The following is a 17,586-nucleotide window of genomic DNA, read 5'->3' on the forward strand; positions in this document are numbered from 1 at the left end:
TCTTTACATCTTTATATACAATATATATGTAAAATACCATCATTTTTATCAATTTCCTATAGTTTCAATATGTTATGGTAAAAGGATTTTAGAAAATATTTCTCATACTTTGGCGACGAATAATATTACATTGGCACACAATTATTGATTATGAAATACTGTTGTAACGTGAAATTACATATGTATAAACACTCAATAATTTATAGACAATATCACAATATCTCTGAGCGACTCGCATTTCCGTCGCATTTTAATTTTATCAATGAATCCCCTGGTTCTGTCTCGCCCTTCTCTGTTGTATCACGCTACTGCTGAGTGCCAACAGACGGTGTCGTTGCTTCAGATTCCGCGCACGCACGTGTTCTGATGCAACTTCCTTCGTATAATTCGCCGGGAACCATCCTTGTTCACCATCCAACAATTTTTCACCATGGTACCAACCATCTGCCATTTTTCTCAATACATTTATCACGTCTCCTAGTAGAACATTACTTCAATTTAGAATCACGATTTTATATATATTACATATAAAATATTTTAATAGACATATAATCATTGAAATATTGAGCATTAAAAAAGAGACTTTAAAGAGTCAAATTTTATTAAAAATAATAATCGATTTTTTGTTTGACTTTGTTTGATTTTGCGATTATACACGAGCAATTTTACAAATATTTAATTTAGATTTTTAACATAAAAATCGAAAAATAATAGAAAGAATCATAAAAAATACTCACTAAGAAAATAATATTGCTAAACTTTTCTAAAGCTATTGCCTCTATATTGATAATATTTTTATTGTATATTTTAAATGTTTAAAAAAATGGATAAACACATATATATACAATTATATTACCTGATTGCAACGACAATTCGTCTGGTTGATTTGGCGAATACGGGTACTTGGCCATTACTTGCGGACAGTCCCAGGATTCATATAACGTTTCGCCAACCAAACCACGTTTGGGCGGCGAGACAGCCTCCAGCCATCGTTCTCTTTCGGTATTATTTTCGCATGTCAAGACATACTCCACATGGCGGCCGGAATGATTCTCCAGAAGAGTCAGTATCATAGCATTCCGTCCAGTGAACGGCGATTCTTCGGAAGCTGACTCCAGGGCCAGAAGATTTCTTTTGCATGCGTCTATGACGGTATAGCATTCGTCGTGAGCACTGCAAAGCATTTTAAGTTAAAATTTGTTTTGTGTTTGTGAGATTTACTCAATAAAAAGGATGTATATAGGAAAGATTTATATTAATTATATTCCAATTTTCCATTTTATTTTCCCCTTTTTAATTTTCTTTTCACAAAAAATTCTTCCTTTAAGTTATATATCATTTGTAATTTCCTTTTTTAAGAAATGCAAGATATTAAATTTCTCTAAAATTCTGGTTTTTTTTCTAAAAATATAGCATCATATCCTTATAAATGAAATTTTTGATTCATAAATTAATGCGACCATGTTAAATGATATTGTCTTACTTGGATTTTAATTTCGTGACTAGAAGATAATCAGTGAGTAATAGAAGGTAGAGTGGTGTCTTGTTAAACTTCTTTCCGAATGTGAGCTTGTATTCGGTGTCAGTCTTCATCGACAATTGCACGACCGATCCGCTTCTAACTAACTGCTTACCCCTCAGCAAAATCGGTTTAATTTTGGACGAATATTCTAGTTTTCTGCGATCAAGTATTATATGTGTTATAAGTGATTTATTTTATGTAATATATAAAAAACTGCATATATAAATTAATTAGTAGCAGTATGTTATACCTCGCTAAAGCTTCCATCTCGACTTCTTGAGCAGCAGCTCGAGCACCTTCGTTGCACTCGGCAACGACGTTGCTCAAAGTCGATAGAACTTTTTCCCAAGATACTCTGTCTGAATTTCCGATCGATAATTTGGAAACAATAGCGTCAGCTAATAAGGGTAATCTACGCAGAATTATTTATTGAGAAACCTTTACAAATAATTTTATATTAATTTTCGGCAAACAATGAATCATCAAACTTATATAAGCTAGTAGATGACCAAGTTTAATAAAATAATTTGAGTTTTATAATTTAATTAAAGTAATTGATTGATACACACCTCGTAACACGTTGCATTGGTAACATTAGGAAGGAATGCAGAGATAGATTTTGGCATGCCGGACGCATTTCTATACGTTTGATAGCTTCCAAAAACTTTACGCCTTTCCGAGTTCTGCTAAAACAAAGGAATATAATAATTATATCATAAACAATATATATTTATTAAATAGCTTTAAATATAGCATGGTAAAAGCTATACATATACATTTTATACAAATTTCTCTCATAATATATAAATATGAAAAACAACTACAATCATCTTACTTGAGTTCTTTTAGAGTCGTGTCTATGCTGACTTGATTCGAACAATAGGCCACGTACGTGGCCTGACACTTTTCGGCGTGCTTCAGCAAGACTTCCGATAAGCCCGATAGCATCGGATCTTCCCTCCATATAGCTTCCAGTTCAGCTAGGAACGTTTGCGACGTTGACAGTACGCTCGGCACCCCGCCGAACAATCTCTGCCTCTCAACCGGCGTCAGGATTTCGTTCATTAATATATGATTACTGAGGAACTCGTTTTCTAGGACTCGAAGGGAATTTAAGTACGACGCTTCGGAGGTCAATATCTCGAACTTTGCCTCTTGAATCTTCTTTTCCTCCGTTGTTAGTTTCTCTATTACATTAAATTTTTTTATGAACAGTTTGTTATATTCTTGGTATATATACATTTCATCTTAATATGAAAAATATTTCTATATGTATAAGTACGATGGTTTTAACTTACGTAAGAGACCACTGTGTATTACTTGTGGAGTATGACACCAGAGCATTCTTTGTCCTGATCTAGCAAGATTCGCTGCGACTGGTTCTGTTTTCCACATTGTGTCTTCTACCTGAGGTTGAAAAATTATATATAATATATAATAATGCATTAAATAACACTATTTTTTCGTAATTATTTAAATTTATAAGTAAAATAAAATGTGATATATTTGTCACATAACTTTAAGTAGTTCTATATTTAAAAGATTTGCGATAAACGCTAAAATTTAAAAAAATATAGACATAACAAGTATCAAAAACAAATGTAACAAATATCAAAATATTACCTCCTCATAGCCCTCGGAATCAGATTCGAAAGCAACACGAGCCACTGCGGCCGCGTAAAACTGATAGAGAGGTTCTTGATCGGCGAGGACACTGTAATGATCTGAAACAGGAATAATATAATATTTTGTCAGTACTGGCTGATTCCCATGCGCGAAAACAAGCGACAATTAGACATCGACGAGTATACGTGGATCATAAATTCAGGCGCGCGTACGTTAATTAAGAGCAAGTATCATTAGTCCCGTGAAAGTGTACGCTTTTTATGAGTCGATGTATGAATAACATTCTTCAGCGCATGGGAATATTCTGAAAAGAACCGTAAAAACTTGATATATATTTAGCCTATGAGAATTTAGCCTTTGCTTGATAAAATCGAATCACTCTCGCAGATGTATTCGTCAAACTCGTTTTCTCTTGCGGTAGCATTCGCGACTGCACATTTCTAATTTGCTACTTTTTAAAAATGTAATGCGTTATATCATTCTAATATATTTATCGTTATTACTGCCAAAATATTCCCCAACCAGTGCTCACACGATCATGTATTTTTGCTTTCGAGAAAAATTGTATTATTTATTTTATTCATTATAGTATATTTATTATTTTGCAGAATTCAATATCATTATTGCATTTTTCGCCATAAAAATTAGAAAATAAAAAAAAAGGATAAACGACAACTTGAGAAAACGGCGCTTACCGATGTCGCGCGGAGTCTTGGAGGAATCGTCGCTGCCGCTTCCCATATACTGGCTGTTGGTGTAAATATCCTCCTTGACAGTGCCGTTGTTGTTATTGCGAGCGCCGCAAACATTGTCATTTTTATCATTCTCATCGAGGTAGAAAGTCGACGGGCTAGCGATGCTCTTTCGGAAATGCCTCAAACGAAAGTTGAAATATTTTCCGGTATCATTGCCGTGATGCTCGTTGCCCGACTCCTTATCGTCAAAGCCGGACTCGTCCACGGACGTTCGCCGTCTGATCCTGCCGAGGCTGCCCTTCGTGATGCTCCAGGTCCTGCGCAGCATCTTTATTCGCCTGCCCAGGGTCTGTGTTAGACTGGCCTCCCTTGGCGGCGGCGGGGTTGGTCTCGTAGGGCATTCCAGATCAGTGTTGATCATGCAATCGTTCGACACGTCGTGACGCAATTGTCGCGTATCGCTCGTTTCCGTCTCCGAATCGCTGCTAAAGTCATCCGGCTGACAGGAATACAGGCTCTCGTACGTGCTGTCATCGGAAACGCTATCTGATAAACAGAAAGTCCAATCAGAAAAATGGATAAATTATCGAGCTGTTATGTGAAGATAATTAAGTTACGACAGTAATTCATGCGAATTTTTTTTTATTTTGGATACTTTGGATACAATCGAGTGAAAACAATCTCCACAATCAGGATGCCCACTCAAATCTTGTAAAAAAATTGCCGATTGCTTACAATATAAAAGCATTATCAACGAGAATTTTTTAAAGCAATTTCTTGAGTCCCAGTAAAATTTCATGAGAGAATTCCCTCTGATTTTTCTAGGTACAAAACAAATCCCTGAGAATTGCAGGTTTTCCATGTTTTTCCAGGAAATAGATACCTTGACAATATATGCGTATATTTTAAAATTATACATCGCAAATTTAGAATGACACATTCACGAGGATAAAGGGAACACAATATTATACAGAGAGCGTCCTGTAATTTGGACGCATTACATTTGATAAATATATCATTAAAGATTCTGTAATAAATAATTTTTTTCCATTTTATTTTCTTCAATACGTTCATCGTATCTTCACGAGTGCTCTAAAATACTATACGCGGACCTTCGTGCACGTAACATGACGCTTCCTGGACGTCCATGTCTTGATCGAGATTGACGACGCGCAGCTGCACCAGGCCCTGGGTCCGCTGCGGCTGGAGATCGTCGTTCCGGCTCGTCGATCTCCATTCTCCGGCGATCTCGTCCGGCTCGCCGATGAGAAGTATCGAGCCGCCGCCCAGACTGACGGCCACTTGAAATCATCCGATTCAAGGTCAGATCCGTGCTGTACAGGATCCAGAAGCATGCACACATGCCCACGCGCGCGCTGGACCGAGGTATAGAAGAGAGAGGGACAAACACGAGCGAGGTGAGTCTCAAATATGGCCATGGATGGCGAAATCTCCGCGCGATTTCGGATTCTTTCTCTCTCCTTCTCTCCCCCTATTGGAATTTCCATAATTTCCATCGACGACAACTTTCGTTTCGCGTGTCACATCGCGTTAATGTCAGCGATGAACAGTTTTATATAATCACACGTGATAATCGTCATAAAAGAAGCTCTCTCGTAGCTGTACAAAGTATTATTCAAACGCGTTCGGAGATCGTAGATAAATTGAGATTCTCGCATCACGAATGTGAATTCAAGCTAGATTTTCCGAAAGGTAAAAGAGAGTATGTTACGAGCGCATTTTAACCGGATTCTTGTCGATTCTCATTAACGAAGAAAGTAGAAACTTTGATTACTCTCTCGAGCCGCTTCCTCGAGATCGACATAACTTGCATCAATTATCGACACGGCAAATTAAAAGATACGCGGATCTTGGTATGAAAAAAACACGAGCTTTTAAAGAAATTAAGGATCCACAATTGAAAAATAGCACAAAGATAAAATTAAAAACACATATCAAAACCGGCAAATTGATGAAGGGATGCAATAAAACTGTCATATGTAACTGTAACGGAGTTAACGATACGATAATTATTCAAATCCGGGAATAATGTTGCAAAATCGGTATAGAACAATTAACGAACGTGCATTCGGCTATGATTTATCGTTGATGCAAAATCGACGAATGAAGAATTTCGCGAGGGAGATTCCATGACTACCATTGTTCTCCAGACCCATTCCCCTGAAATTTGACGTCCGGCGTGGGCAAGCGGGCAAGCGGGCAAGCGTGACGAGGCGGGCCCTCTTCGTTTTCTTACCTTGGGTATTGGGTCGTCGGGTCTTCAGCGTCTCTCTCATTGCCACATCTCGTTGATGCGCACTCAAAGTTGCGAGACGCGTCCGCGACCACTCGGTGTCGTGACACAATCTTGGCGTACGCAATAAGAAAAACACGCGGGAAACTTCTTCTCAGAGATGAGCAATATAGCCGAGAGCAGCGAGAGATCACGAGACAGAAATACACCATACGATACAATCCGCGGCTCGGCCGTGACTGACAATGAGAGCGCGCAATTGGCGCTTTCACCTCGCGCGTTGGTTTCTTAAAGGATCCTCACACGATCTCTTTAAGGTGACTTCCACACGATGAAGGCGTAAAGACTGGAGCACGTGTGTCGACAATTTAAATCTCCGAATTTTTCAGAGTAAAGAAATGTCACTTCTCGTTAAATGCTAAATTTGCTAGAAGATCTTTTTTTATTATAATACACTGTATTTATTATAAATTGCTCAATGTTTTATTACGGTATTCTATCAAGCGTTGCACGCAATATTATCGACAGATATGCACCGATGATCACTCAAAAATTTGATATAAGAAAGCTGCAATTGTCAAAAATAAAAGTTTCAAGCCAAATAATGCTACTGATATTTATTATTCAGAGTATTCTTTTTATATACCCTTAGTGCCGTAGATATCTCGTAAATAGAACTCATTGTCTTTACAATCATATTGTTATATTTGAATCGAATACCTCACCGAGGAAAAAATTGTTAGAAATATTTTTTAGGAATATAACACCCTCTTTTTAGAAATCTCCAACTACTTACAATTCAACACACAAATAACTATTGCTATTAAAATATTTTTACAAAAGATTTACTTTTTTTAATATTATTAACTTAGATATTAATATTATAGAATTAATAGTTAGACATAATGATAAAAAATATCCATACTTTAAATACTACTAGTATTACTGTTGAAATTAAATTTATAACTAGATGTCAACTATTGTTTCGTGAAAAAAACATCATAGACTATTTTCTTGTGTGAAAAATAACAAAATCTTATTTTTTGCAAAAACCACAGTTTGTAAAAACGGAGTACATTTATAAAAACTTTCTTCATCTTTATCGATATCTAATTATGTAAAATAAGAGCAACCATCTAGAAAGCAAATGCATTAAAAATATTTTCTTTCATTCTTGATTATAGTTAATGGCTAGACAAAGCAGTATTAAAGGCATAAGTTGTAAGATTTTCATTATCGTGTGCATCGAGCGTGCAGCGGGCTTATGTTCAAATCGATCGTTGATATACATATTCGAGGCGAACGACCGTGCAAAACGCTTTTCCATAAAACGGTATATTCGATACTAAAACCGTTTTCAGTTTTTTGCTACGGCCAATAGTATTGTAATACTTGTTAAATTTATTATCATCACTATTATTCGTTTTGATATTACACTTTTATCTTGCACATGTTGAACCGTTTGAAGTCATTTTCCAATTCATGTTTGTTTTTTTTACTTAATGATGCTTCGCACATTTGCGTTTTTTTTTTCGCGGACAGAACATAATCGCGTATTTTAGCGCTCATCTTAGCATTACAATGGACTGGCTTGCGACATTCTTGTCTATCGAATGGTGGACCCATGTGGTGGTTGCACGTGCGAATAAAAAAAAAGGCACGCATATGTGTGGGCATTACGTGATCCGTCTGTCGCAGGAAAACGCATGTGTGACGAAGAAGTAACTTTTACCTGGATATTATGTGATCATCTTGACTGATATCGTAGTACAATGCGTCGTACAAGTCGCGAAATTGAATTCCGTTGTCGTTTTACGCGGCATTTTTATTCATTTCAAGGATTCAATTAAATTGAATCTCTTATCCGATAAGTTATATAACACATCAATAGAATGCTGATTCTATCGATATTTGTGAATATAACATAATTAGCGCAAACGACGAGTTAAGAAAAGTTCGAGCGAAAAGAAATTTAAAGTTATTTTCTCTATGCATTCTTAGTATATTAGTTATTTAAAATAACTATTCATACGAATTATATCATATATGTTATTTATTTTCAGTGATAAATAAAAATATATTAAATGGTTTATAGAAATTGCAATAAAATTAATCTCTTTTTTTTTTAATGGTATTAATATTATTCTTTCTTTAAATAACTGATTAAATATAGTAATTGATTGATAATATTATTTTCTTAAAAAACTCTGTGAGAATAATTCTATTTAATATTCACAGATAACTATTTTACAAAACAGGCGAATTAAAAAAAATTAAAAGTATCGATAAACGTATTAAGTCTATAAAATTTATAATTCTTAAATTTCAAAATAACAAAAAATTCTTTTCATTTTTTAATTTTTCCAAAGCCTTTAATAATAATTGAGATAAACATAAGAAAAAATATAAAAAAATGTAACAATTATATACTATGCAATCTCTAATTTTTAAGAATTCTTTCCGATATTTTTCGTAAGATAATTGTAACTTGCAAATATGGAAATTATTGTCGTTGGGGACCATCCACGCATCTGTTCAAATGCGCGCACGCGGTTGCATAGACATTCCGATCACGTGGCGATGTGCAGCGGAACTCGGAATTAATGGAGAGTAGGTGCTTTGTCGCGGCGCCTCGACCTAGCGCGGCCTTGTCTTTCAATTATATTATAAAGGCGATACGTGCGATGCTATACACGTCAAGTCAATTACATCCGCCCACTGTCCTTCGGATACGACGTTGTGAACAATCACGATTGCGGATTATTTCAGCTTACTTACTTCGTAAGCAAAACCGCAAAATCGCGGCCGTGACACTTAAAATATTGTATCTACACCGTTAAAATAACCGACTGGGATGATGGCCGTTTGGATAAAGTCAGTTCTGGCATATCAATTCCCGGACGATGCCAATTCGCAAGCGATGGGAATCCCGAAGACGTGACAACCGCTCTGATCAATGTCTCGCGATATTGGAAAATCAGTATCGTCATCGAGACTTTCTCGAGTATAATTATGGATCTGTCAGAACACGCGTTTCCAGAAAGTGAAATTCTCATGTTCGATATACAATCATCAATTTGCTAATATCCCGATTGTATATCCGCGATGTTGGGATCTTGAAAAGAGAATTATTATGCTACTTTACTTTCGAATAGATGTGTGAGTGTATCAGTTTGTCGATATATTATACTATTTTCATATTTTTATTATTTTTTATTAATTTATTTTTGTTATATTGTTTTTATATAATTATTTTTATTTCTATTGTTTTTTTTATATTGTTTTTTTTGTTAAGACACACAATAAAGAATCTTGAATTTGGATTTTAAATTATAGCGTTATTTCATCTTTCGAATCTATAGAATTAATATATCTCAATAGACTTCTTATACATTTTTATTAATAGGATTCCGATAATTGAGAATTTAATAATAAGATCTTGAGGTATTAATAGTTTCACGGTAAGCAATCCATGAATGTCTATTCTCGTATATTCGAGTATTTGCTATTTTAATACGATTATCTTGATAGCGGTCTATCTTTTATTCAAATGTTTATGCATATGATGCTTTATTCTTCTTGAGAAATACGTGTTACGGCCGAATGACAAAATGCTTGTGCAAATCCTGTCACGTACGACGTGCTGCTCACGCAACTACATCATCGAGCGATGTCGAAAGTACGAATTGTCGAAACAGTTAGAGAACGCAGCTATTCAAGTATGGAAAGTCATTGGATAGTTTTCTGACGAATCTGTGCGTAATCTGTACGCTTATAAATATCGACGTTGACAACTGTAGCTATATCACTAAAGCTATTTCTAATATTTTATCTCACAGTAGCACGATTATTTTTGATATCTATCATCAGACTGTCAGCAGACAGTGTGTTCTCAGGAAAAATTATAAATAATGTAATTTGATATATTATTAAAACGTAAAAATTATTAATTATAGTATTTTTATAGAAAAAAAATAAAATTATATCGGAATTTTTGTCACTTAAATTTTGTTGCAAGCTTTCATTTATACAAGCGCGCGCGTGCTGCGTAATCAAATTAATGCACATTGTGCGTGGATTCGGTGGAAGTCTCACGCGAAAATCTTACACCGACGCAAGTCACGCATATATGTACGAACGTACACGCGATATTTGTGAAATGCCGGTGATTATAGCGGGAATCCTTCAAGGAGAGATATCCAAGTATATTCTTAGCGAGACATTATATTACCTGCACACACGCAACATGTGGCGAGCGTTACCTAATAGTAAAATTTCCTCTTTGCTAGTACTCACCGTCAACTACAGTGTCGTGGGTCGTTCTCGTCATCACAGTCGTTTTGATACTTCTGCGAGATCTCCTGGACCGTTGTCTTCTGGCATTCCGCGACCATCGCTGAGCGAATTTCTTCTTGCTCCATGCGTTTTGCCCATCGGTCTCCTTTCCGCTATAATTTCACGTTTACAAATTTATGGAGAGAGAGAATGTGTAATAACATAAAATTTTTTTTTATCGACAACATTTTTCTTTATCGATCAGATATTTTCAATTTGTCTCATTTTCGCGTCAGCGCTATAATTATCTAAGATATGAAGCATTGTATTCAGCATGAGTTAACGATTTGTTCATCCTCAGGCGGAATGCAGTGATAATGATCGCGATATTAATACGCTGACGTCGCTTTTAATCGCGCCACGCTATATATATATACGGAACCAGATAATCGTTCTCGTCGACGACTGTTGAACCGTCCTGTTTGAAGCTAGGCGGCATCACGTCGTCGTAAATTTCGTCGCAGTCTTTGGCATCAGCGGCGTTGACTTCTTCTACGTCGAAGCGAGCCATCGGGGGACCCACGTCGTCGTAATCGGACTCCTGATAAGAGATTTATTGCCTTACATTCTTTTGTAATTTGAAGAAGCAAATGATTGTCGCACCTGCCGATGGATCGACATCGTTGTTAATTTTTATTGCGAAATATAATATACAAGGCGCGGTTATAGTCTTGAAAACGAAATTCGAGGAAAAACGAATCAAATTACGCATCATTCGTGATGCCGCATTTCCGTCTCTAATTTGCTAGCACGCAGCGCGCGAATCGATTATTCAACATTCCGTTTCACTTTTGCTGACGGTTGCCAATTTAATGCACGAAATAGCATTTAGCAATCAGATGCACGCGGTTACTTCAATTCGCGCATCAATTTTCGCAAATATTTTTTTCACTTAAGATTGAACACAAAGGAGAATTAAATCGAGGCTGTTTAAATATCACGTGTGTTTTCTTTCTCAATATAATTTTTTTTTAACCAACTTTTAGATTTATTTATATACTCATTTACTCGATTTTAATTTTAATGTAAACATAATTTCCGTTAGTTACTTTGCGTTTAATGAAAAAAACAAATATTCTTACTATTCTTTTTCGATATAATTTTCAATGTAATCGGACTTTCCCAAATTGAAACTATCATACAGCTATCATATAGTATACTCATACGCATCGTTTCGCTATTTGCACAGATTACAGAAGCGCGTAGATTCCATTCCATCGAGGTTTACGATAACGGAATCGTTGTGCATACGGTAATTCGTACCGCTTGAGCGACGAAGTTAGACGGCCCGACATCGTCGTATTCCTCGCTATCGACGCCCTCGTCGTTTTCCTTCAAGGCATGGCACGTAGCGGATGCGTCGCCCTTATCCGGAAAAGTCTTGGCGCGGTGATTACTCCACAGAAAGCTGCAATTGGCCCGCGGCGGCGCCCGAGGAGAAGACTCACAGACAGGTTCGTACATTTCGCCTTCTGGCGAATCGGCCTGATTTTCAATCGCGGTTTTCACCACCTCCTGGCCAGACTCCAAAACTTTCGCCGCCTGCAAGTCTCTCGAGTTGTTCTTTATCTCGGTGTAGTTGATTCGATCGCTCTTATCTGCAAGGGAATCCATCGTCAAGACCTTATTTCAAACAGAAAGATATCGCTGGATGCCTCCGGATATACTTTGTGTGGATAGAGAGATAGTGCCTGCTCGTACCATTTATGTGTCTATTATAAAAATATCATACTGTTTATCGTTTTCTATATTTTATATTTCCAAGAGAAAAAAATATAACGTTATTTAATCGAGCTTAATAAAACTTAATTAATACTCAAGCTTAATAAAAGATGCTCTGCTAAAATAATTATTCTTTTTAAAATAGAAATTATGACTATCAATTATAAGAAAATAATTAGTGTACATCAAAGTTTTTTTCTTGTTCTCCAACAAAATGACATATTTTATTGCAATAACTTATTTATATAAAATATATAATCAGTGAAAAATCACACATACATTATACAACTATTATCAATTGATATTTAGATTTAAAAGTGCTAAAATCTTCGAATAAAAACTATGATAATGCAAGAAATTATAAAATAACATTAATGATTACTATTTTTAATTATTCTACGATAATTCAAATATTTTTAAATTAACTATTAACTTTATTATTAAAAAACATTATATGTTTCTTATTTACTCAATGCTTTCAATTACCCAATTCGGTATATACAGATTGAAAGATATGCAAATCGCGCAAATCAGATTGTACTTGTGCAAGACAACATTTGCATAAATTCTTTCACCATTATTGAACTCAATAAAGAAATCCGATTACTCGTACCTGCGACACTTTCGACAGCCGATTGGTTTTCTTTGGATTGCTTGGAAATCACATCGGGAGACATTCCTGCGGTAACCTTGGGCCGTTCAGCGTTCTCGTTCTCAGACTTGCGTCGCTCGTCCTTTCCAACGAGTAGAGGCAAAGACGCGCATATCTGCTGATGAGTAATCACAACTTGCTCCAAGCCGGACCCGACGATGGTGTCGCGAACCAGGCTGGGATTTGTGGCGGATGCCACATGGACGAAGTTCGTGGGCGACGAGATGATCACGCCCTTTAGTTCCTCCCTCGACAGGTTTCTGGTCCCGGTGCAGGTACCCTGAGTCTTCGAGAAGGACGTCATTTGCAGCGAGCTCAGCGAGCTACTCAGAGCGTACTTCTTCTTCGATTTCTTTTTTTTCTTCGGCTGCTTTACCAAGTGCCGCGGTACATAGTGGAATACGTTTCTAGTAAAGCGTCTCTTCTTTTTCTTGTGTCGTGACGACGCGTTATCGTCCTCGTCGCTCGTAGTTGACTCCGCGTCCTGCTTCAAATATTTCAAAGGATCTTCGTACGTGGTCTCTCTGATAGCCAGATCATTTACGGACCGCGACTTTCCGGCTATCTTAGAAGCGACTGGAATATTTTTCTCGATTTTGTAAATATGCGTTAGGGGTTCAAGAATTGTCTTATTTGGCATTGCAGGATCGATTTTAGACGTCCCATCAAATGTAGATACTTTATAATCTATTATATCCATCTTTTCGTAATCGCTGGATGAATTGGAATCTTTTCTTTCGATACAGTATTTTTTTTTCTCGCGCTGATTATCAGTAATCTTGATATACATGCAAGGATTTTTTCCTTCTATCTGCGGATATTTTAAATCATCATGATTATCGCTTTGCAAATCTTGAGTGCAAGATTCTTCTTTTGTAAATGAATTTGTAGAGGATAAACTTTTTATAGTCGTTTCAATGGCTTCTGTCGCATTTGTCTGAATTTCCTCTTTGGGGATATTCTCGATATTGCATTTTGTACCGGAATCTGATATTCTGGTGGCACAAGTTGTCGACTGGTTCTCCGATTTGGTCAAAGAGAAGGCCTGGCACTTGGAGTAACTTTTCCATTGATGACTCGCTCCGGATTTCACCTAACGACAAGACGAGCGTAATTAAATGACTAATTGAATTGGTCGCTGCAGATGTTATAAGAGAAAGTTTTTACGAGTAAAGAAAAATTCTTGCAACAATCTATTACTTTTCATTCTTTCACTCGACAATAATGCTACTATATATCTGTATCTTTAAATATAATACAATGATCTTCTAAAAAAAAGAAATAGTTCTCTGATTGATTCTTCTTAGAATGGTTAATTATATTGCGACTGTGAAGATTCGTGTTACATGGGAATATCATTTGTTTAGTGAGAAATTTAGAGATCATAAAACGCTGAAAACTCATTTTTAAGATGCAAATTCTTTTTCACTAATTAATGTATTAAAATCACTGTATTCTATAACAAAGAAACATATATAATATAGATTTTGATTGATACATTGATAAAAGTCAGTAAAACTTTTTCCTGTAGAAACATATAGGGAAATGGAATTGAGAAACATAATTGAAGGATCTATAGATATAGAATTCATCCCAAAAAATTTTTTAAAAATAATGGAAACAAAACAATGAAATATTTTTATAAGACACGATTATTGGTCGTGACTAAAGTAGAATTCCGCGGTTTTACGGAAACCGACACATGTATCGACTATAAGTCGGTCGTTTTTTTCCCCCATCACTCGCATTCTTCATCCGATGGAATGTTAGTGATACGAGGAAATCGCAGTTGTCCAGCAATAAAACAGTATCGTGCAATAAAAGACGCTCGATATCGCTTCGGAAAAGTTTGCCCATTATGTTTTTGGTAATCTGTGCTTCTTGATATAACGGTATCGTGATAATATATATGGTAAACATTAAGTGGTATTCCGTTGAGTCTTCACGATTCTTATCCAACGTGGTAGGCTAGCATCATAAGATACTAACGAGCCACTCCTCCGACTATTAGCATCCTTTTGCTCGCGTATCCGCATGTGCGTATCTCGACTTACGCACATAAGAGACATCTTACTCGTCTTACGCAGGGAGTCACGTAAACTCTTGTTTTTAAATATACATCCGGGTTAGGTTATCTACGAGAATAACTGGAGTCTGTCTTTAGGAATTTTAACAAACTCACTCTTTTTTTTCGAGAATGATTCTATTATACAATATAAATCGTACAAACAACAATAATTCTTGTTTAATTTTCTTATATCTTTTTAATAATCATTAAAAAATTTTATAAAATTGGTTGTAAAGATTTAAAGAATTGTTTCATCTAACATATTATTTCTTAAAACAAAAAATAAATTTTATAAAATATTTGTATAAAATATTGTAAATATTGTAATTAATTATATTGGAAATTGGCATTAAACTATCTCATAAGTTTTTAAAATACATATCAAATGGTCGAACTTCTTTTATGAGTAAAATCGACGTACCTTATAAGTTGGTCGTTTGGGCAAAGTCTTTCCATTGACAAGTCGCTTTTCTTTGTCTGATTTTTCCGTCTTGTCTGCAATATTATCGCTGTCCACGGGAAGCAATTGAAGAGGCAATCTCGTTCGCTTCAGAGCTAAGCTGTCGAGTGTGGCGTAAACGACTTTGTCGGAGATCAGGGCAGCCTTGCCGCTCCCGTGCAGGAAACTCCGATTTGCCGTAGGCGAAGGGCTCATCTCGTAGGGCTCTTTTTTTACGGTTCAATCATCTATGATTCACTCAAGTTCCGTGCAATTATTTCACATATTACTATTTTATTCTTGTTCATTGTTTCCGTCTTTAAAATTTCTGTAATCTTGATGAAAAATTGAATAAAAGTTCATTATCACATTACAATATTTTTCACGTTTTTATTTTATATAATATTATGTCATATCCTTATTGTTACATTTTTTATACACGTCCCTTTCTACGTATATATCCAAAATTCCAATAAAAAAATTTAATAAGAGAATTATTTGTATTAGATATACTTTATTAAAAAAATGATCCTAATAATAATAACCTTATTAAATTATATTATAGTATATCTCCTACAATGCTTCTTTTCCATTTTATATATTATATGTTATTGATCGACTAGATATAGAAATGTAAATCGAACATAGGCTTTATTCTATATATTCATAATAAGTACTCGACGCGAGTTGCAATGTGTGTTTATTGCACATGTGTATGTTCAGATCGAAGTACAATTTGGTCTAACAATGCTGAAAAAAATTCATCGTCGCGCCAATCGCAAACCAATACGAAGAGGATATAAAGAACCGCAGTTTCAAACGTTTTCCGCGAAAACGCTGATAAGAGACTTTAATGTGTGCCCTTATCACGAATACCGCATGTGCACATGATCGTTGATCGCGATGCTGTCATTGACAATTACAGCAGTTGTTTATTATGCAATTGGATTATTATTTAATTATACACGATGAATATGTACACACACATTATATTTATTATGAATAGAATATGTCCAATTTACATTTCTATATTTAATTAAATAATTATTTGTTTTCATGAGATACGAAATTATGAATCAAACGGACGAACAATTGACAGATAAGCCTATCACAGCTTCCGTTGCTACTTTATACTGTTATTAAAAAAAAAAAACAAGAAGATAACAAAAATTATACTATTCGTCTTTGTTTTTTTGAGATCTAATCGATACAACTATCTTTATATTGAAAATTATTATTAGCTTTTTATTACAATCGCTTGATCAGAGATAAAAAGCCGCCAATTTTTATTGAGTCATCAAATGTAAAATCTTCTACAATAAATAAATTTCTGCTTTTTTTTATTTAATTTCACCACGAATCAAATATATTAATTATTGTTAAACAATTGAATATATTTTATATCGTCATTATAGTTTACTTTAGAGTTGTTAAATTTATTTTATAGCTCAATTTTATAGTCTCAATTTGTATTTTTATCAATTAAGTATTAGGTTAATTAAAATCATTGCATAACTGTGATAATGTAATAAGATTGCAGTAAAGACAAATAATAATAATCTTTTCTTTTTAAATTTCGTGATAAATATTAAATTTTTTATGCACGATTTAACAATAATATAATAATTGTTGATCATATGTATATCGAGGTAAATAAATATATACGAGGTATTAACAGTCACGATGGGGATTAACAATTGATAATTTTTAAGTATGAAATTATTGTCAGAGATTAATATACATTCATATCCATTAAACTTATCAATTATTTTTTATTTAATTTTCAAAATTAAACTCTATATATAAAATATTTTTAAAGTATATATAAAGAATTGTTACGTTTTCTCATGCAACCAAAGATGCGAAATACGATATCCTGCCTCAAAATCATGAAGTATTAATATTGCAGTCGCGAAGACGAGTTCGTCGACGGAACATATCGCACGAAACTATTGTATAGCAAAGACAGATTACCGCCTTGCCGTTTTTCAACTCGTCAGTCACGTCACGTAGCGCGAAACTTTTAGCTTTGCGAAAAGATCGACTCGTTCCGCTTGATCTTCCGCTTGAGATCCCGTTGACACTTTGGCGAGACCGCCTCGAAGACGCAGCCGTTCGTAAACGCGTATTCGTATTTCGCGCACTCCCGTTGCATCGCACGTGCGCTCGCGACGACGAGTACGACGAGTGCGACGAAACGCACGATCACGCGGCGCGAAATGCACTGACGCGACGCCGCTAATGATCGATCGACGCCGATGATCGAGAGGCGC

At 35.4% G+C, this 17,586-nt stretch overlaps 1 protein-coding gene across 1 annotated transcript; it reads right to left on the bottom strand.

Annotated features, from left to right (window-relative positions):
- Positions 1-14: 14 nt before the first annotated feature.
- On the bottom strand, positions 15-17,586 carry LOC115243596. The gene is made up of 17 exons (XM_029820725.1): positions 17,153-17,586; positions 15,296-15,648; positions 12,768-13,899; positions 11,696-12,030; positions 10,810-10,973; positions 10,394-10,551; positions 6,101-6,247; positions 4,956-5,144; positions 3,844-4,389; positions 3,146-3,246; positions 2,821-2,929; positions 2,358-2,709; positions 2,092-2,205; positions 1,773-1,934; positions 1,484-1,678; positions 857-1,173; positions 15-477 (listed from the first exon to the last, which is right to left on the bottom strand). Exons 2-17 carry the CDS (start codon positions 15,527-15,529, stop codon positions 260-262), a joined length of 4,473 nt encoding a protein of 1,490 aa, XP_029676585.1. The 5' UTR covers positions 15,530-15,648; positions 17,153-17,586; the 3' UTR covers positions 15-259.

The sequence above is a fragment of the Formica exsecta genome, unplaced genomic scaffold (genome assembly GCF_003651465.1).
Source record: "Formica exsecta isolate Colony F162 unplaced genomic scaffold, ASM365146v1 scaffold72, whole genome shotgun sequence".
NCBI lineage: Eukaryota > Metazoa > Arthropoda > Insecta > Hymenoptera > Formicidae > Formica > Formica exsecta.